This window comes from Macaca mulatta, chromosome 3, assembly GCF_049350105.2.
Source record: "Macaca mulatta isolate MMU2019108-1 chromosome 3, T2T-MMU8v2.0, whole genome shotgun sequence".
NCBI classification, from domain to species: domain Eukaryota; kingdom Metazoa; phylum Chordata; class Mammalia; order Primates; family Cercopithecidae; genus Macaca; species Macaca mulatta.
The window spans coordinates 99,652,466-99,673,315 of NC_133408.1; the positions used below are offsets into that span (position 1 = coordinate 99,652,466).

The 20,850-nt window shown below is 43.7% G+C and overlaps 1 protein-coding gene across 2 annotated transcripts in view; it reads right to left on the bottom strand.

Moving 5' to 3' along the window:
- The window catches only part of CREB5 (cAMP responsive element binding protein 5), a 416,204-nt gene that overhangs the window by 130,432 nt on the left and 264,922 nt on the right, over positions 1–20,850 (bottom strand). The window contains exon 1 of one of the 2 annotated variants that reach the window (XM_015133823.3): positions 8,120–8,184. The exons of the other annotated variant lie outside the window; for it this stretch is intronic. Within the exon in view, the coding sequence (XP_014989309.2) occupies positions 8,120–8,166 (47 nt within the window). The 5' untranslated portion in view covers positions 8,167–8,184. Of the gene's footprint in view, positions 1–8,119; positions 8,185–20,850 lie in introns of those variants that run through there. 2 annotated transcript variants of the gene reach the window in all.

A 20,850-nucleotide genomic window follows, 5' to 3' on the forward strand; every position in this document is an offset into this window, starting at 1 on the left:
TAATTGCTGTTATTATGATTAATTTCAGAGGAATTAAATGGGATCAGCCCTTTATTGCAAAGTGTTGCTGAGCTGACGGAAGTGTTATGATAAATAAGAAGGTCAAGAAGAGGCAGATGCAAAAGAAAAGTCACTCTACGTCATCTAAAAAAGAAATCTACTACTTAACTAAAAGCGGTGAAAAAAGACCCTGCCCTTTTGATGTTGAAATAAACTACAGTACATTGAAGTGAGAGCTGAAACCTCGTTTTCTGACCAATGACATGTACAGCCAGAGTATGATTCTCTCTTCACCTCTCCACCCGCTCATGACCTCACCTGCATTCTGTGACTCGGTTTACTTTTCTTGGAAGGAACTGTTACATGACAGTATTTCTCTCTACATTATTAATGCCCAAAATATATTATTATACAGACTTCCAAAGAAGTCAACTGGTTCCATTATTAAATAACTAACATTTGCTAGCACTCACTATGCTAACTAAGTGTATTATGCTCTTGTGGATTCCATTTCATGGACAAAGTAACCGAGGCTCAGAAATGTTCAATAGAGTGTCAAAAATCACATAATTAGAAAATGGCAAAGCCAGAGTTTGCCCCCAGATCTGTCTGACTCCAAAACAATCCACAGGGCCCAATCGCATCTGGCCATATTGATTATGAGGAATTAGGCTTCCCCTCTGTTTTGCAGACTTTTTCTTTTTTTTTTTTTTTTTTAAGCAGTGATACAAGCCCCATTGAGGGCAGAGGGGCAGAGCCAAGTGGGCAGACAGGCCCAAAATGCTGCAAGAGGGCCAGCTGGACTGTCTGCCGTGTCAGCACATGGGTACAGCTCAACATGACTTCAATTCAAGATCTTTGACTTGCAAAATAAAAAGTTTGTGGAATCCTAAAATATGGTAATTCATGGTAGGCATTCCAGTTCACACAGCGCAGTCTCCTGACCCCATTTTCCCATTAAGATGACTGATCAAATCTACGCATTAATAGGTACTTTGACATTCATTGGGGGCCATATTATTTCTTTTTCTAGGCTTTGCTTTTTGGACACGTCCAGTTCTATTTTAGTTATTCAGATGGAAAAGAAAAAAAAAATCATAAGGTAGAATTCAGTGTTTTGGCACCATGTGAAGAGAGAGAAAGAAAGACTTTGTTGCTAGCTAGATGAGTCTTGGCTATTGTCTAACTACTGTCCCACTCTCCATAATAATTGTGAACTATTGATTAATTCTTCTTGGGTGCAGCATTGCTTCATCAATCATTAAATAAGTTCTCTTGCCAGTGCAGGTACAGGAAGGAAAGATGTATGGACTTGTGTTAAAGCGTTTGTGTACTATGGAGTGGATTTTGGAGTGCTAAGTCAATTTCAGTTTTCAACGGTGCGTAAGTCTTTAAGAAATTACTCTTGCTGTAACCCAAACACATGAAATGCACGCCTCTGAAAGCACCCAGTCTTTGTTGTTGTTGTTTGTTTGAGACGGAGTTGCTCTGTCGCCCAAGCTGAAGGGCAGTGGCGCGATCTCTGCTCACTGCAACCTCCGCCTCCCAGGTTCAAGAGATTCCGTGCCTCAGCTTCCGGAGTAGCTGGAATTACAGGCATGTGCCACCATGCCCGAGGTTGGCCTGGTTATCCTCAATTTACAGAGAAGATAGAAACTCTGGCACAGAGAGGTGAAGCGGTTTGTCAAAGTCACACAACCAGTAAGTAGAAGAGTGATTGAATCCAGGCCTTTTAAACCCCAAAGGCCATGCACTTTTCAGGAGACCCCACCTGGCTTCTCTGATTAGTAGATGCCTGTATTTTTAGTAGAGACAGGGTTTCATCACATTGGCCTGGCTGGTCTCGAACTCCTGACCTCAAGTGATCTGCCTGCCTCGGCTTCCCAAAATGCTGGGATTACAGGCATGGGCCACCACCTCTGGCCACACCCAGTCTTATAGCATACATTTTAATCACAAACAGCAAAGCCATTTAAAAATCACAAATTGAAATTCAGACCACAACATTTGTATTGGCCTGGCCCACACTTACCAATGCCACCCATTTTCCTTCCTCTTCCTGGCCATTCTCCACATCCCTGCATTGTGACTGCCCACTCAGATACTTGCACATGCATCTTTCTGCAATATCCAATGTAAAAGGAGTCCCCTTATGAAGGTCAGAATCCCAAAAAAACAAACAAAAAGGGAGCAGAAAGGAGAAGCTAGTGCTTTATTCCACAGCTGCTTCTTTCCACCTCCCAAGTTCAAGCAATTCTCCTGCCTCAGCCTCCTGAGTAGGTGGGACTATAGGTGCATGCTGCCATGCCCAGCTAATTTTTTTTTTTTTTTTTTTTTTTTTTGTATTTTGGTAGAGACGGGGGTTTCACCGTGTGGCCTAGGCTTGGTTTCAAACTCCTGAGCTCAGGCAGTCCACTCACCTCGGCCTCCCAAAGTGCTGTGATTAAAGGTGTGAGCCACTGCGCCTGGTCACAGCTGCTTCTTTTTAAAGTACACGTCCAGATTGGCCCAGCCCATTTTCTGTCAGGCACATGACAGGGCTCATTCTCAGTCTACACTAATTTCTGCTTCTTAATGTTGACCTGGCCTTCCTGACCAAAGCTTACTAAGTAAAATCTGAGACAATGCTTCTTTCAAGCAGCTTGAGACACCATAGGCTCTTTTGCAGCTTAGATTCGGGGATCCCAGCATGGAACTCTCAAGATGCCTCTTGGGCCGCATAGATGTTGTATAATTCCACCACCCGCCATCCTCTCTTCCACTTGCCTCCTTGGAAGTCCCTTTCTCTTCAGTCTACAAAACATCCTTTTTTAACCGGAGTCTCGCTCTGTTGCCCAGGCTGGAGTGCAATGGTGCAATCTCACTGCAACCTTTGCCTCCTGGGTTCAAGCAATTCTCTAGCCTCAGCTTTCCAAGTAGCTGAGATTACAGGAAACCGCCACCACACCCGGCTAATTTTTGTAGTTTTAGTAGAGACAGGTTTCACCATGTTGGCCCGGCTGCTCTCGAACTCCAGACCTCAGGTGATCTGACTGCCTTGGCCTCCCAAAGTGCTGGGATTACAGGCGCAAGCCACCATGCCTGGCCTAGAAACTTCTTTTAGTCAGGCTAGGAATAGAATTCAGTTCTCATGACTGAATTCACTCACCTCCATCTCACTTTCTTTTCTTGTTCACGGTGCCACATGACCGTGGATGGGCAGTAAGAATCCTTTCTTCCAAACTGTGACGTCCTGTGTCCCTCCCTCCACCCAGATCATGGGAAATTTGGCATTTTAATCGCTAGTATCCTCACGTCACTTCAGTCAGAATGGTCCTTGTACTTCTCTGTTTCTAGGACCTTGTGTGATCTCAAACCTGCTTGATTTCCAGAATTTAAAAAAAGGGCATAACAGAAGAAAGGCTAGAGAAAGAAGAAGGCTGAGTAATGCTGGGACAAGAAGCCCAGTTAGAGTCAGGGAGGCCGTACCTGCAGCAGGGACTGCTGTGAGGAGAATCCTATCCAACAGAATCCTCAACAACACAAACCACCAAGATTTCTTCCCCATCGGCTCACTATGTGCCAGGGGCCTTAAAACCTTATCTCCCTCCATCCGGCTTGGGCAACAGACTGAGACTCTGTCTCAAAAACAAAAACAAAAACAAAAACAAACAAACAAACCCTTATCTCCAACCGTTGCAATGGCTCCATGAGGTCAGTCTGGTTATCCATAATTTACAGAGAAGGTAGGAACTGTGGCACAGAGAGGTGAAGTGCCTTGTCAAAGTCACACAGCCAGTAAGTAGAAGAGTGATTGAATCCAGGCCTTTTGAACCCCAAAGGCCATGGTCTTTTTGGAAGACCCCACCCTGCTTCTCTGACTAGCAGTGCCTGCTTGATGTTATCCCCATCCTTCCTGTCACAGAAGGTCTCACCAAGGGAAACATGGGAGGGCAAGGAGGAAGAATGTGAGTTCAGCATCGCCCATGGTGATGCTTAGGCATGGACAGCTGGCACTGTTCTGCTCTGTGTCTGGTGGGCAGAGGGAAGAGATTGATGCATCTTTTGTTGTGCTAGCAAAGCCATCTCTCCTCCTCCACCTGCTCACCTGTGGAGCACAGCCCCAGGGACCCTGTGGAAGGCAAACCCATGGAATGGCCATGTCCCAAGGGAAGGTAAAACACAGTCACTGTCACCAGGACTCCCCAACTGGGTATTTGATGACTTTCATTGACAGGCAAGGGCATTATGCCCCTTCCCTTACCAAGTCAGGGTGGTGATGGAAAGTTTGTTGGTGATGGTGAGCTAGACCTAGAGTGAACTGGACTCCAGAGGCCAGAGCTTATATGTACTTGGGTAAGCCTGACTCTCAGTTTTTACATTGACAAAAACAACACACACACAGACACACACCCCAAATACAAGCAAAATGGGAGAATTTACAGCCCATAAACTTTTCTAAAAGATCCTGCACATCTTTCAGATTCATGAAATGGTGTCAAAAATGCAGAAGACACACGCTCTTGTGCTTCAGTTGCTCGCAAGGAGCAGAACAGTATTTTTAATAAATTTATTCCCCCAAAGATTGCATGACTACTTGATAAGTTCCTATAATTTTAACATAAACTCGAGTTGTTAAAGGAGATTTAGGGCTACATTTGAAAACCTTCAGAAATCATGAAAGGCAAAACTGTGTGCTTGTTCATACCGGAACGCAGAACAGGATGGATGGATTGTAACAGTGTCCATATTTTGATTGTAGTAATGTACTACCACAGTTTTGCAAGATGTTACCATTGAGGATAACTGGGCAAAGAATACATGGGAATCTCTCCATATCATTTATTTACTTTTTTTTTTTTTTTTTTTGAGACAGAGTGTCGCTTTGTTGCCCAGGCTGGAGTGCAGTGGCGTGATCTCGGCTCACTGCAACCTCCGCCTCCCGGGTTCACACCATTCTCCTGCCTCAGCCTCTGAATAGCTGGGACTACAGGTGCCCGCCATCACGCCTGGCTAATTTTTTGTATTTTTTAGTCGAGACGTGGTTTCACCGTGTTAGCCAGATGGTCTCGATCTCCTGACCTCGTGATCCACCCGCCTTGGCCTCCCAAAGTGCTGGCATTACAGGCATGAGCCACCGTGCCTGGCCCTTTCCATATTATTTCTTATGAATGCATGTAAATTTACACTTATCTGAATAAAAATTTTTAATTAAAAACCAAAAATCTAAACAAAAACCATGACACAGAACCAAACCGTCATCAAACAGTGGAATTAATTTGTAGCCCTCTGGGTTACTGTGGGTAAGTGTAATGAGCTGAGATCATGTAAGTGCAACCTGGTATCACAGCTGGCATGGAGAAGCCACAGACAGGCTAGTGCTCCCGGCCTTGTCTCTGTCAGTCACAAGCAGAGCGTTTCTGAATATGAGTGAACAATTCGGAGCCAAGTCAACATAAATTGTAATGCTCTAAAAAAAGAAATCATGCCCTCTTTATTCCTGAAGAGTCCCAAGCACACACTTGGCACTCATCAAACTATGCACAATGACTAATAATCTTCACCACTGGTTTCATTTTAGCTCTGGGTAATTTCTTCCCACAGATAGGCATAGTTAAGGTCCTTCCCTGTGCGCAATTAAGCTGGGCCCATAAGTACATAAATACATACTTTACAACAAGGCTACTACCCCGGATACATAAATATATACTTTATAATAAGGCTACTACCCTGGAATTTGGCTGAAGAATAGGAGTATTGTCTGGAGAATTATCTAACAAGCACATACAGTTTTGCCTTTCATGATCTTTGAAGGTTTTCAAATGTAGCCTTAAATCTCCTTTAAAAACTTGAGTTTATGTTAAAATTACAGAAACTTATCAAGTAGTCATGCAATCTTTGGGGGAATAAATTCATTAAAAATACTGTTCTGCTCCATGTGAGCAACTGAAGCACAAGGGTCTGTGTCTGCTGCATTTTTGGCACCATTTCATGAACCTGAAGGGTGTGCAGGATCTTTTAGAACAGTTTCTGGGCAGGTGAATTCTCCCTCGTTTACTCTGCCACTCTTTTTGGCAGTCTTACCTAGGTAATTTATCTCATTGAGTCTCCTCAAAGGTAGCATTTGAAAACTAAAAAGTTTAGAGTGTTTGTTTTTTTGCCAAAAAGCAAAAAGTAAACAAATAAAAATCAAACTTCAAAGTGGAGAAAGAATACTCCTGTCCATCCTCCCCCATTCACTTCTTTTCAAGTACTAATTCATCCTGAATTTCAAATGTACTTTTCTCTGAAAAGCAATGCCAAATACTCTTTAGCAAACTTTTGCATAGAACATGGATATACACACAGAACTTTCGAGTGGAAAGAGACTTCAGAGATTATCTAAGATTGGTTCCCCATGCGGCGAGCAGCTTCTAGCCCACCTTGCCCTTTCCTGACCTTTAGAGCAGAGCCCAGGTGGTTTAAATGATTTGTTCAAGGTCAAGCATCAGAATTAACACTCAGGCCTCCCCACACATCATGCTATTTCCTCCAAAAATTACTTCTCCCCACTGCTCCCCACTTCCACCTCTGCCCAAAAAAGGAGGAAAGAGAGAAGATCCATAAAGTCATAATTAATGATATCCAAAACATGCGTTAAATAAATAAATATAGACATATTTCTGGTATGTGCCGCATGCCTCAATATGCATCCAGCTGTAGAATGATCACAACTAAATAAGCCCAAGAGAAGTTGTGAAGTGCCCAGAATGAGAAAGTGTTGGACTTGCCCTCTTGTTTCAGAGGGTTTCAGTTTATTACTATCTAATAATGCTGGATGGTGTCAGAAAGCACTCAACCCAGGCAGCATATCACAATACGAAATCTCTTCTATGAAACAGAAACGTGGTAATAATTTTCGAAACATCAAAGTCTCTCTGAGTACACGAGATCCTTAAAACATTAAGAACACAATCCTTTGCCCCTCTCTTGCTGTATTTCATGTTAATTTCTTACTCTCAAATATTAACAACTCAATCAAGAAGTCTTCATCATCACCCCCTCACTACTGAAGCATATCATCTAAAAAATTAATTCAAGAACATCAAACTCTTAAAGACAGCACCGGATTAATTAGCACGTGGAACAACAGAAAGTCAACACGCTCAAGTAAATGCACAATTGCTGTTAACCTTCGCTGAAATAATAGGGGAAAGACTATAACTACTTTTAAGGATCATCATCTATTACTTTTAAAACCTGCAGTATATTCTTAATAATAAATGGAACAGCACAATCACTTTTCATACAACATACACACAGTTTTCCAGTCATTTACAATTCACCAGCTACACTCAAAACTCACCCCCCCCAACCGCCCCCCGCCCCACTGCCACACCATCACTTCCACCTTTTATGAAAAGACAACAGTTTTGAGCCACTTAAAACAGAGAGAGAGAGAGAATCCTGGCAGAAAATAATACACAGCTGTGATAATATCGTGTTATTTTAAAATACCACAATATAGTTTTACTTTTAATAATAAAAGATAAAAAAGGAGCGTCTGTGAATAATTAGAGATTGCAGTCTGAAGCCGGTTACAGTCACTGCAATTGATAATAAACTGAAAACCCCTTGAGAGCAGGTAAATGCTTTGCAACCCTGACCCCCTCGCTCTCACATTACTTAACTACCCTGCGGTTCTTGCATTACATCACCATTCAAGCGATTGGTTCCTGCATTTTAACTCTCTCCCTGTCTCCTCCGATTAGGAGCGACACCGCAGCAAAGAAACTTCGCCCGAGTTTGCTCTTTCTCGCTTCGCTTTTTATTTGTGGCCCTTTTGCTCTGGTTGCTTTGGTTTGCTCTGCTTTTTTTTTTTTCCCCCTTCAACCCGGCCTCTGTTCAACTCATTCAGGTCTCTGTGCTAGAACAAAAACTCTGATCGAAGTGAAAAGAAATGCCTCTTCGGGCAAGAAGAGGAGCGGAGGGGCTGGGGAAAGAGGAGAAGGAAGAAGAGGAGAAACAAAGACGGGCAGAAAGGGAGAAGGGGGAGAAAATGAAGAGGAGGAGGAGGACGAAGGCTCAAAAACAGAAGGCAGTAGGGGCAAAAAAAAAATCTATAAAATCAGGAGAAAAGAAAATAAAATTAAAAACAAACCTCATGGACATCACTGAGGCTGAATTCCCTCCTGAGGTGCAGAACATGAGAGCTCTGGAATGAGTGTGTGTAGAATTTGAGCCAAAGCTTAACTAGCTTGAGTGAGTCATATCCTTCCCATTTGATTCCAGGCCAAGCGATGATGTAATGTGCTGGCCCTTCTTTTGCGCCTAGCTCTGGCTCTCTCTCCGGCTGGGCTCTCGCTCACTTGCTCTCTTTCTCCTGGTCTCGCCCTCCTCCCCCTTCTCCTTTTTAGCTCAGTGCTAGTGAAGTCACCATTTAAATCTGGCAGAACTGAAGCAAAAACTTCAATGTAACCAAAACAGCCCCAGGCCGAGTTCCAGACTCAGAGAGCCTTCGTGGTGCACTTGCCCTTAGAAACGGGTAAACAAAGGGGGAAACAGTGCCGCTGGGGATGGCCCTACAGCTGCCATCAGAGAGCTCCAAGAGGGACCCGGAGTTCTGCAGGCAGGGGTCAGCTGGTTCTGCTGAAAAAAAAAAAAAAAAGAGTGCCCTGTGTTTGGAGAAAGGGAAATAACATCAAGACACGTGTAGAGATGGGGAAGCAGGGAGTGAAAGACGGCCGGTTGGAAGGTCTGAGTGTTAAAAACCAACCTCAGTTAGCAGCTTGGGCTTTGGTTCAGAACCAGGTGACAGGGTTTCCATCGCCCAGGGCCCTTTTTTCCTGGAGCTGGATGGGATTTTCTGTTGCTGAATGCCAGCCGCCACCCCTCCGGAGAGTTCTCGCATCTGACCTCCCTGTCAGCAAGGGCAAAACCACTTCTGGTCCAAACATGTGCCCGTGTCTGGAGCCACCAAGGGCTGTGAAATCAGTCACTTCTCCCTTGTCCCCTATGGGTCACCCTGTCATGTGCTAAAGGAAAAAGACCCCAGCCACAAGACACAACACTTGCCTTTCTGAGATCAGCACTCCACTCTCAGGTAAACCTTCCAAAGGAGAGGGAAGGAAGACAAGTCCCCCCTTAAAATCAAAGACAGGCTGTGCCCCCACAACTCAACTCGCTGGAGGGGGTGCTGGTGCGGGTGGAGCCGTCTGTGACTTTAAAGAGGAGAACAGACAGTATGTGTGTCTCTTTTTTAATTACAGAGTGAGGAAAAACAGCCTGGGGAGGTGGGGGCAGTCAAGCATGATCCTTCACAAATGACAGTGAAGCCCTTTTAATGGCTGAATTCTACCCCTCACTTCACACCTCCCCACTCAGGGTTCCACCAGGACAACACTCCAGACACTTCTCTACTCTATTAACAGGGCTTTTTAACCCCATCGTCTCTCCGTTTTGCTATTTCTCCTTACCCTTCATGCTTCCTTCAAAAAGAAAAAAGTAACATGAAAATGGGAAGTTCGCTAGGATTTTTTTTTTTTTTTTAAATACCACAAAAGCAGAAGAAAGGCATGAAGCTGCAATTTTTTTTTTTTTTCCTTTTCCGAAAATGACCATGGCTTGTGCTACAGTCTATTGCCCCTAAAGCCTTTTGTGGCCAATGAATCAGGTAGATAAGACAAACATTTGTCTCTTTGCACGTTGCAAAGCAGAGAGGAACTTGACTTCTAAACTCTGTTTTTGGAGGAATCTCTCGGCTTATTAAAGATGTCCACTGATGGAGGTCAGGGATATTCATCTGAATCCCCTGGAATTTAAATCACAGCTTCAGGGAGTGTCGCTGTACTCAGGGTGAAGAGTTAAAAAGCAATATTTGCCCAAGGGTCTCCAGGACCCTGGGGGTTGGGGTGGGGAAGCGCTTTCTCCAGCAGGCTGCCCTTTGGTTTGACATCCTCAATTGATGCCGATGCCACAGTGGCTCCGAGTGACACCTTTATCAAGGCAGGCAGCTCTGAATTAGAGGTGATCAGCCATAATTACAGCTGGCGCCACTGAAGCCTGTGGCCTGACAGCGGCAAATGTGGTTGTTATAAAGTTTGGTCCACCATGTCAGTGGCCTGTATAACTCATTTACGTCTGACTTGCCAAGCAGCCATTGATTTTTTCTTCTGCTGAGGGGAATAAATAAAACAAAATTTTCAATAGCTTCTACAAGCCTTTACACTTCAAGGCAGGTTGGCAAGATTTTGTATAAACTACTTTTTTCTTTTTTAAATGAGCCATTGACCATCTTGGTTAATATCAAGCTATGGACTTTCACTTTCCCTTCCCTACCCCCTAAATCTCCCCTCCCCACTTTAGTTTTCTTATTAAAATGTTTTCTTTATGTTATTATTTTTAGTACAAAATGGATATGTGGTAGAGTTTTCCAAATTTACATCTTTTTGTAAGCTCAATGGGAAAATGTTCTCTGCAGGATTTTTCTTACACCATATTACAGGGGCTGGGTGAATCCACTAGATACCAGGCTTCTGCGGTTTTTCAGTGACATAGGCAAAAGGGACCCTGTGCTTTAAATAGAGGTGATGTAAAGATGGCTTTCCAGTGCCTTGCTTGGGAAGTAACAAAGGAGATGATCGCTTCGGCCAATGCCAGGCACGGACCTCAGATGAGGCCCACCAGCATCATTGCTTCTACCAGGGGGAGCAAGAGAACGAGGTTTGAAGGCGGCCAGTGTGCCTCTGATCAGGGAGTGAAATCGCCAATGGGTACAGTGTTTCTAAAACCCAGACACATGCCAAGGACCCAGAAATGTCTGTGTCTGATGATGATGCCATTAAGCCACCAATGTGTCAGAACACTTCCACATCCCAATAAAACAACTTTGGAGTGCTGGCCTGAATTGAAATCAATTTCAGAGTTCAAAGGGTCTGAATATTTATATTTGCACTTGTTGTTCAGGACATAAGTATTCCCTCCTGCCCCTTCCAAATCAGGCATTCCACTGGCTGCTGGGTGCCTCCCCACTTGAAAAGAAGCCCTACTTTCCCATTTTCCTTCCTGTGTGCAGCTAAAAAGAGATAAGATGCTGTTCCCAAAACAAAACTCCCCTCTGACTCAAGAGATTCCTTTTTCACCCATTTGGCCTTCTCCCCTACCCCATGTCCTAGCTGCTCCTCTGAGGAAGGGGGGCTTCATAGATAGAAGTCATAAGATGCTGTAATTCCAGAGGGAGGCTTCTTAGAAGTAGCCCCCGGCCAACAGGCTAGGTCTCCAGATTAGCTGGCTTGCTCAGGAATGCTTACAACACCCTCCTTTGCAGAGCGTGTCATCCTTGGGGAGAGGGTGGTGGGTACCGCGCAGCTGTTCGGTGTAACTCACTCACACACTCCCAGCTCCTGATGAAATGTTCGGCTCCGAAGAAGTGGAAACCTTTGAGATTTGAGCTCAGAGTTCAGAATGCTTTTGGACTCTTTCCAAACAACCCAATAGAAGAGACACAACTTGGATTGCAGGGATGGAGGGGCTCAACAGCCGACTAGAGTAGACTTTTTGTGTGCCTGGGTGAATTTCTGAGTTCAGACACGTTATGAGAAATACAGCAAATATAAGAAACAATGGAGATCCTTCCTAGAGAGAGCTGGGGTTTTTTTGTTTTGTTTTGCTTTTCCCCCCTCTTTTAGGTTTGAATTTATTCTCCTCAAGGAAAAGCATATCATCTTCTTTCAAACATTGTTTTTAAAATTTAACCCAAGATTTCTACAGTCCCAGTGGAGTTTGAAGGGCCAGATAATTTCAGAGTTAAATAAGCCGTAATGACTATCACATGTACCCAGCCATAAACCTAGTATTAAAAATTATTCAGAAAAAAGTGGCATCTCTTCCTTTTTTAATTTACAATAACCATCCAGGTGGTTTTCTAAGGCCTCCTTTGCAAATTGCTTCCAGTGAACCCTCTGGTCACAGACCACTGCACACCCACATGGTGTCATTCAGCATTCCCTTCAACTTGGGTGTCCCGTGTTTTCACAGTGGACAGAGGATGAGGGGCCGCCTAGGTGACCCGGTGCAGCATGCATCCTGAACCATGTGCAAGCAGGATTCGCTGGCTTAAATTGTCAGCCCCGCTGAAGTCAGCTCCAGGTGCTCCCAGAGAGAAGACAGGCGAGTGATCTGCCCTTGGTGACTCCTGTCGTGTAACTACTGCACCTCCTATACCCCAACCCTGGTTCTAAGTACCCTTAGGCAATTCACTAGCCTTTCCTGTGTCAAAACCTATTTGTAATTCACGGATGTGGTAATGCTGAATATGTCTCAAACAAAGGAATGAATTTATAATGGTGGAGGCATCAGGAAACTTTTGGGGATAGATATTAACAAGTCACAACAGCCGTTTGATTAGCCCTAAAATAATATCAATTCTGCTTCCAATAGTGTTTTTTCTCTAACTTCTTAAAATGTGCAAGTCATTGTATCACTTAAACCTAAACCAATGTCTGAAAGACAGTTAACACTCCTGGAATATTTGTTGAATAAACGAATATGTGAATGAATGAATACAATCCTCAGCTCTGGCATTATCTTTTCCACGGTCTCCTTGCTGGGCTACCAGGCTGGTGTAGGGGTGGCCATTACTCTGTGCTCCTTTGGCGTCCTGAAGCAGATTCTATCCCAGCAATAAGCCAACTATGGAGAGGATCTCTTCGTGCTTGTCTTCTTCAGCAGCCATTTGCTCCTCCAAGACAGAGACTGTGCTATTTGTCTTTCTCTCCCTAGCACCTAGCACCTGGCCCATACATAGTAGGTCCCTAAGAAATGTAACTGAGGCTGGGCGTAGTGGCATACATCTATAGTCCTGCTACTGGGGCTGAGGTGGGAGGCTGAGGTGGGAGGATCACTTGAGCCCAGGCGTTCGAGACTACAGTGAGGCATGATCGCACCACTGCACTCCAGGCTGGGAGACAGAGCAAGATTCTGTCTCTAATAATGATAACGATGATGATAATAATAGTAATAAATTAATTAAAGAAAAAGAAATGTAACTGAGCCTGAACTAGTAGCAACACAGACTGCTCGGTCTTCCCTGAATATATTCCCTCCTGAAAGTTCTTTTTCCTGTTTGTATTATTGCTCACACTTTTTCTGCAGCTTCCTTAGGATCTGAAGCATCTAGAAAACCTAGAATAAGAAAATCCTAGGAAATCTACTGGTCGGCCTTCTCCATCCCTGCACTATACCTTTTCTCCCTGGAGGGCTTCAGATTCCTCTTGCTCCCCTTTTCTTGGACCCCCACAGCAGGGATGGCAGAATGAGCACTAAGTGGTTGATGTCAGAGCAGCTGATCCTAGACTATTGTCACCAGCTTCCTACATGAGGCATCCAGGGAAATTGGAACTTGAGGTGAGAGCAGCTAAATATTCTCCTGTTGGGACTTCTTGCATGGTTGTTGAGGTGCCCTTAAAAAAGAGACACTGCCTCCAGGACTTTTTCATGTCCAAAGAAAGGTCATGTCAGTTCTAACCAATCTCTATGACTAGAGTGGGAACTACAGGAAGAACTCAAATAATGGTGGGGGACAGGAGATCCAATTTTTTTTTTTTTTTTTTTGAGATAGGGTGATATAGGGTCTTGCTCTGTTGCCTAGGCTGGAGTGCAGTGGCATTTCAGCTCACCGTAGCCTTGACCTCCTGGGCTCAAGCGATTCCCCGACCTTGGCCTTCTGAGTAGCTGGAACTACAGGTGTGCACCACCATGCTTGGCTAATTTTGTTTACTTTTTGTAGAGACAAAGTCTACCTATGTTGCCTAGGCTGGTCTCGAACTCTTGGACCCAAGCGATCCTCCCAGTTTGGCCTTCCAAAGTGCTGGGATTACCGGTGTGAGCCATAGTGCCCAGCCAAGGAGGTCCAAACTTTTGTGGGTAAAAGTTTATATAGGATTGGAGCCTAACGATGTTATCAGACTAACTACACTGAATTCATGTTCTGGTGTGAGTGGAGCCAAGACAAGGCATAGTAGCTGATCAAGACTGGCTCAGAGCAGCTATGCTTGGGAGAGGTGGACAACCCAACTGATGATGTGGGAGAAAGAGGCCTTTCCTGGAGGCTCTATGGGGAACCTCGGTTAAAGGAAGTTATCAACCAAATTCCTCGTTTCCCCTTTGACCAAGTGTGGTGACTGGACCAGTCCGGGTTGAAGCAAGTGAGGTGCCTAGGGTGCAAAATTTAAGGAGGTGCTCACTCTCAGGGGCAGGTCTGCAATTGTCCAACTCTGAAAATAATTGCCCAACCCTGAAAATAATTGCCCCTTTAAATGTTGAGCCGTAGGGGGCTCATTTGTGCCCCTTGGTCCAAGCCTTGTTTGGAGATGATTTTCTACTCTCTGTGTACTCATGAGCATTGATAGGGTTAGTAGAATAATATCAGGTGAAGCTCTGGGCCTGCCTGGCTCTTTGGGGAGATGGGGAATGATGCCTGCAACAGACTAGACTCTTCCTTAGAGTGTCAACTTTCATCAGTCTTTCCTTCTTCTCAATTAGCCACTGTGAGCTGAGAGTTGAACTAAAAGTTGTCTGATACCAAAGTTGGGAATGCGACCATTCGCTGCTTTGTACTGGTACACTAATACCTTTTATAATCCAGGTGTTCCTCATGACCTGGGTTAATTCATGTGTCCAGAAGCAAGCACTGCTATTGGCCCTGGAATCAGGAGAGGCAATGTGGGAAGATGACGGTCTTAGGAACATCATGATTCTGACCAGGGAGATTTTCCAAGGGATGAGGGTTGGAGTAGAGGCAGAGAAGAATAGAGCATTTTTAAGGCATAACATCAAAAAGTAAGAAACACAGAAGGTCACTTCCCTCAGGTCCTAAGAGGGCCTTACACTGCTCACCTGGTCTTCGTCCCCTCCCTTTTACACCCTGAAATCTCATCAGGGGCCACACTCTGAGCCAAACCTGCAAAGTCAATGCCTGCCCCTTTCCTGGAACCCCCAAGCTGCTGGTTTCCGACGCTCCCCTGGTGGGTCTCCCCATTTCACAGAGAGGAAAACTTGGGACTGCCAGAAGCTGACCCTCATTCACTGAGAATTTTTATCTGGAAAAGCAGTTCATGGGGACTTTCAAAATCAGTGGAAAATTGTTGTCCCTTTGCACGTGATAAATTCAAAACACTGCAGTATCTACTTTCTGAATATTCTCCCTCTGTCTCCCCTCAGCACTTTGCAATTCCACATAAAGACCCTCAGAAAAGGATTACTTACGTATCTATAGGATAACCCTGAAAATATACTCTGCTGGCTGTTTTCATTGTTAAAACATGTTTAAATGAAAAAAAAAAAAAAAAAAAAAAGAACTACAAAAGTAAGAATGAGTTTGAAGAGGTTTTGAAGGTATTAGAAATAAAAAGGCAGGCTTAAACTAAGGAATTGTATTTGTGGTTTCATTTCTTTCCACAAGGATTCCAGCTGTAGAGCTCTGTGTCTATTTAATAACTGACCTTCTCTTACACTGAGCAGAGAAGTTCACCAGCACTGATTTATTAAGAGGGTTTCTGCAAGGAGAATTCGCCCTCCAACACTTTTGCCCGGAGGGGATGAGAAGAATTTTTTTTTAAACCCCAAACATGAAGCTCTTGGGTCTTCCAAATGAAATTATCTATGTTTTTATTAACTGGGCCCCTGAGTTAAAAAGTTGGTTTTGATAAGGGTGAATAAATGAAAGAGAAAACTGCTGACATAATATTTTGGTTTCCAAACCCACTTCCACATTCTACTGTCCCTCTCAGGCCCGTACATGACTGTGGTTTCTCTATTTACACCAGAATCCTGGAGAGAAAGGTGCAGTTAATCCTGCTTTATGCTAAAATTCAGCTCTAAACTTTAATAAAATGATCATAGTGACTCTTTTAAACGCTTTGGTATAAGTTTTGATTTTTCTAGACATGGAGTACTATATGATTTAGACATAATGCAGGCTTGTCTTTTCCTTTTATTTTATTTTTTTTGAGCGGAGTCTCACTCTGTCGTCCAGGCTGGAGTGTAGTGGTGCCGGCTTGGCTCACTGCAACCTCTGCCTCCTGGTTTCAAGCAATTCTCCCACCTCAGCCCCCCAAGTACCTGGGACTACAGGCACACACCACCACACCCAGCTAATTCTTGCATTCTTAGTAGAGACAGGGTTTCGCTCTGTGGGCCAGGCTGGTCTTGAACTCCTGACCTCAAGTGATCCACCCGCCTTGGGTGGATCCCAAAGTGCTGGGATTATAGGCGTGAGCCACCCCACCCAGCCTCTTTTCCATTCTTATAAGAGGACAAGTAGATATTATGATGTCCAAGGGGATTTATAGATTTAGGAGTAAAAAGATCCTACATTTCTCATTTCTTACAAAGTTAAGAATTCTTCCTTTATTAATAGAAATGGGAAGGAAAATGAGATTCATGCACTGTCTGGGTCAATCCCAGTGCCCTTTCCTTAGAGATGGGGTCTCACTGCATTGCCCAGGATGGAGTGAAGTGGCTGTTCACATGCACAGTCATAGCTCTCTGTAGCCTCAAACTCCTGAGCTCAAATTATATTCGCACCTTAGCCTCCCACATAGCTGGAACTACCGGTATGTACCACCACATCTGGCGAATTCTTTTCTTTTAGCACCCACACAAACTGGAAAGCAGGCATTTAAGCTGGTGTTAGAACATACTTTTCTTGGGCAATAATCCTCCTTGAAAAAATCTAATGAACACTCTGACTCCTCCTTTTAACCATGGACCCCAGGTTAAAAACCCCCAAGAGAAAAAGCATGCTCACTTTGTGCTAAACTTCAAGCTATGCTCTTTCACAGGTAAAGAAAAGCAGGCACAAATAAATGAATCTCAATCCCTGACCCTTGGCCCGGCACTCAAACCAGCAAACATCAGTCAGTGGTTCTCAGATGTGGTGTGCCTGAGTATGTCTGGGGAATAGATTAAAATGCAGGTCTCCAGGTATTACCTTGGAGATTATATAGGTCAAGGTGGGGATTTATTTCTGTGGTGCTATGACAGAATATGTATATTTAAGCAAAACTCCCCAGAGATTTTGATGCTCGTGATCCATAGTCCACACTTCTAGGTGGTCATCCTATGGTCATGGAAATTTTATAAATAAATTAATTAAGTTGATAAAGTAAGTGAAAAAAATGTATAAATACATGTGTATGTCTCTGCCCTCCATGCTCTAAAGGAGCTGTGATTTCCTGTCCCCTCTTCTATTTTAAGGTAAAAAGTATACAGTAATCTGTCCTAAAGTGATCAAGCCTTTAGACATTGGCTATAGTGGCTTTTCCAAAACAGGATGCCCACAGTGGATGGAAAGAAAACATCTGCGTTCGCAGTAACATAACACCCATCTGAACAGTCTATGGCAATTATGGTCTCCAGGACCCATGATAAGATTAGGGTTTCCTGTGGCTAGTTTTGCAAGACATTTCTCTTCTGTGTTTACTATCAACATTTCCCGATGTTTATTTTGCAATATTCCTAGTCTCCTAAGGTGACAATCATGAGGAGGGTGTGCTGGGATGGGGGAAGGGATACCAGTGGTAACTGAGAAGTCCATTACAGGGTACCCATCTACCACGACTCTGGCATACCTTGATTGTCCTCTTGAACTTTAGTTACATATCAACAGTGGTCTCTGGATACGAATGATTGCACAGGGTTTCCTTCTCTGGGTTTCTTCACCCATCACCCTCCCAAAAGGATGTTAACAATGTTTTTCAAAAGTCTTGAATTTGTAGTCTTGTAAAGAGCCACAGCACTTGAGAGGAGAAAATGCCAGTCTATCCACAGACCCAAAAACACGAGTGACCCAGGAAGGGGAATGAGGATCACGACCTGTGAGTCATCAAGGGCTGCATCTCCTGCTAAGTGGAAATTAAGTGTCTGAATTACAATGAGACTCCTACATAATTTCTATTTGACCAACTCTTTGTCATATTAATACTGTCATAGCGCCACAGAAGCAGCCACGGAGACAGACACCACACACACAAGCCCAGGGAATAGACAAAATGAAAAACCTGGGTAGGTGCTGAATGTCTGGGAAAATACTAACAATAATAATGCAGTAATCTGTGTGTAGATTTGGACGAAGAGGCAGTGAACCTGAAAAGTAATGATAGTTATGATGAAAGCAAGGAGGCCTCCTACCTAGTTCTTTGGTCACGTACTATCTTCTAGCCTAGGGCCACCAAGCCTATTTCATCCTGACCCTTGCTGGAGATTTTTACACCCCCTTACTCAGAGAAGCTTTGTGTTGACAGAAGAAGAGACCCTCCAAGACATGGAGAATGAAGAGACAGTGATTGTTAGGAATGACACAAATCTCTGAATGAATTAGCTTTGGGGCAGTAATCCTCTTTAAAATTCTAGAGACTTTCAGAAATAAATAAGCTATAAAAAAGCCTGTAAGTCACCCTTTCCATTTGGTAAAAATGTCCTTGGTGTTGACTTCTTGTAGGCGAACCCAGAGTCTTCCTCATCTCAAATCTGCATTGCCATCATATGCATCAGCATGTGAGCACCTTATCCCAAGCTGAAATAGGATCCACGCTGCACTATTTTGCAAGGGTAGGTGGTTTTGAGTCTAGAAGGCCCCATAACTCAGTCTGAGGCAGTTCCGTCTTAATTTGTCAAAGTTTCTGTTATTTTAACAAAGGCTATTTGGTGTTACTTGATCCCTCCTGGCCTGGCCAAACCTCAGCACAATTGAGATCCTTTTGTTTCTCTCTCGTCTCCCCTTTCACTACCTCTCTCTATATTTCCTGATACCCTCTTCTTCCTAACTGGTTTCAAGTCATCTCACAAAAGACTTTAGCTGAGAAAGACAAATTATCCTTATTTCATATGCTGATAGCACAGGGAAAACCAAAGTCATAAGTTCTTAAGGTGGGCTCTGAGACACCAGGACAAAAGATGCTGCGGACTGTGTTTTGTACAAGGATGCTGTTGAGTCCTTGGCTCTGTTTCAGAGACACAGGAGAACACAAAACAAACAAGATGTCAGACCTCAGGGAACCAGCATTCTAATGGGTCGAAGGAGATAATCAACAAGAAAACAAGCAAATACTCTTATTTTAGATCGTGATAATGGCTACAAAGAAAATAAAACATGGTGATGACAGGGAGCATTGGATGTGGTGAAGACTTTTAGATCAAATATTTAGGGAACTCCCCTCCAAAGAGATGACATTTTACCTGAGCACTGATTAGTGAGAAGGAGCCAGGTATGGCTATAGGGAAGAGGTATACAGAGAGAACCATGTAGATAAATACCCTAAGGCAGGAAGGAAATTGGTGTGTTTCAGGCAGGAAAAGAAAGAAGACCTTGGAGGGAAGGAGAAAGAGAGGGAAAAGAGATAACCTGGGAGAGGTAGGTGGAGTCTTGCAAGTCACTACAGAGTTTCTATTTTATTTTAATTGTTGAGAAAAAGCCATTGGAAAGTCTAAAGAACGGACTAGCATAATCTGATTTTTATTTTAAGAAAATTGCATTAATTGCTGTGTGGAGAACAGACTGTCAGAGGGAAAGAATTGGAGATTGGACAACAGGTAAGATATTTTGCAATAGTCTGGATGAGTAGTGATACAGGCTTGTGCCAACCGTGGTGAAGACGACTGTGATCACATGTGGTTTGAAAACATCAAGAGTTTTGTTTTGGACATACAGGTGGAGCAATCAGGAGAACAGAGGGGTAGGAACGTCTGAGCTCAGCAAGTCGGTCAGTGCTGAACACATCCAATGGGAATCAATTCTGATTGACTTTCTTTAAAACCACAGGCGGAGTAAATCTCAGAAATGAGTCATGTAGGATACTCTCATAGTAAGAGGTGGGCAGAGAAGCATTAGCCAGTGAGCTGGGAGGAAAACCAGGAAGGGGGACAGGAAAGAGTCCTGGAAGCCAATGTCAGTACAACAGTCACTTCAGATGACTCCAAAGTACACATTTGTTAGACATCAACTATTCAGTAGCTCCTGTAGCTGGGTTCTGCTCAGGAAGGAGATTAAAAGTCAACTCACTCTCAGCTGAGGGGGAGAATAGTCCTCCTTTTACCTAACCCCTTCCTGCAAACACTCCATCCCTTTTCCCTATGGTTGAAAATATCAAGAAAGGGACTCTCGTAATGCAGATAATTTGAAGATCTTGTTTGCAGGCAAGAAAAGATAAAGAACTTAAAAAAAAAATCTACCTGGGTCCAAAAGCTTTTAAATACCCTGCTGCCTATGCCCCCTGTCCTTTTACCATCGATTCTCTTCGGGGAGTTAAAACACTGCTCTAACACCTAAATAAATATATGTAGTTTTCATATGCAAGATATAAACTGGTTGGGCATGGCGGCCACACCTGTGATCCCGGCACTTTGGGAAGCTGAGGTGGGCAGACTCCTTGGGCCCAGTAGTTTGAGACCAGCCTGGCCAACATGAAGAGACTCTGTCTCTACAAAAAATACAAAAATTAGTTGAGTGTGGTTGTGGTGTACACCTGTAGTCTCAGCTACTTGGGAGGCTGAGCGGGGAGGATCACTTGAGCCTAGGTAGGTGGAGGTTGCAGTGAGCCGAGATCACACCACTGTATTCCAGCCTGGGCAGCAGAGCGAGACTCAAAAAAAAAAAAAAAAAAAAAGGAAAAAAAAAGAGAGATAAACTTCATGTCAACACAGGCTCTGCTTTATTCATTACCACTTTTGAAACTTGGCAAAAATGATAAAATTAAAATTGCTCATGGACATGAGAGGTAGACCTTCTTTAGTTTCCAAGTTTAGAGAGTAAGATGAAAAAGAGAATCATAAAGCATGTTTTAAAGCAATGCACTTTATTAATGTATGCGATTTTAAGACTTCTATGACATTTCT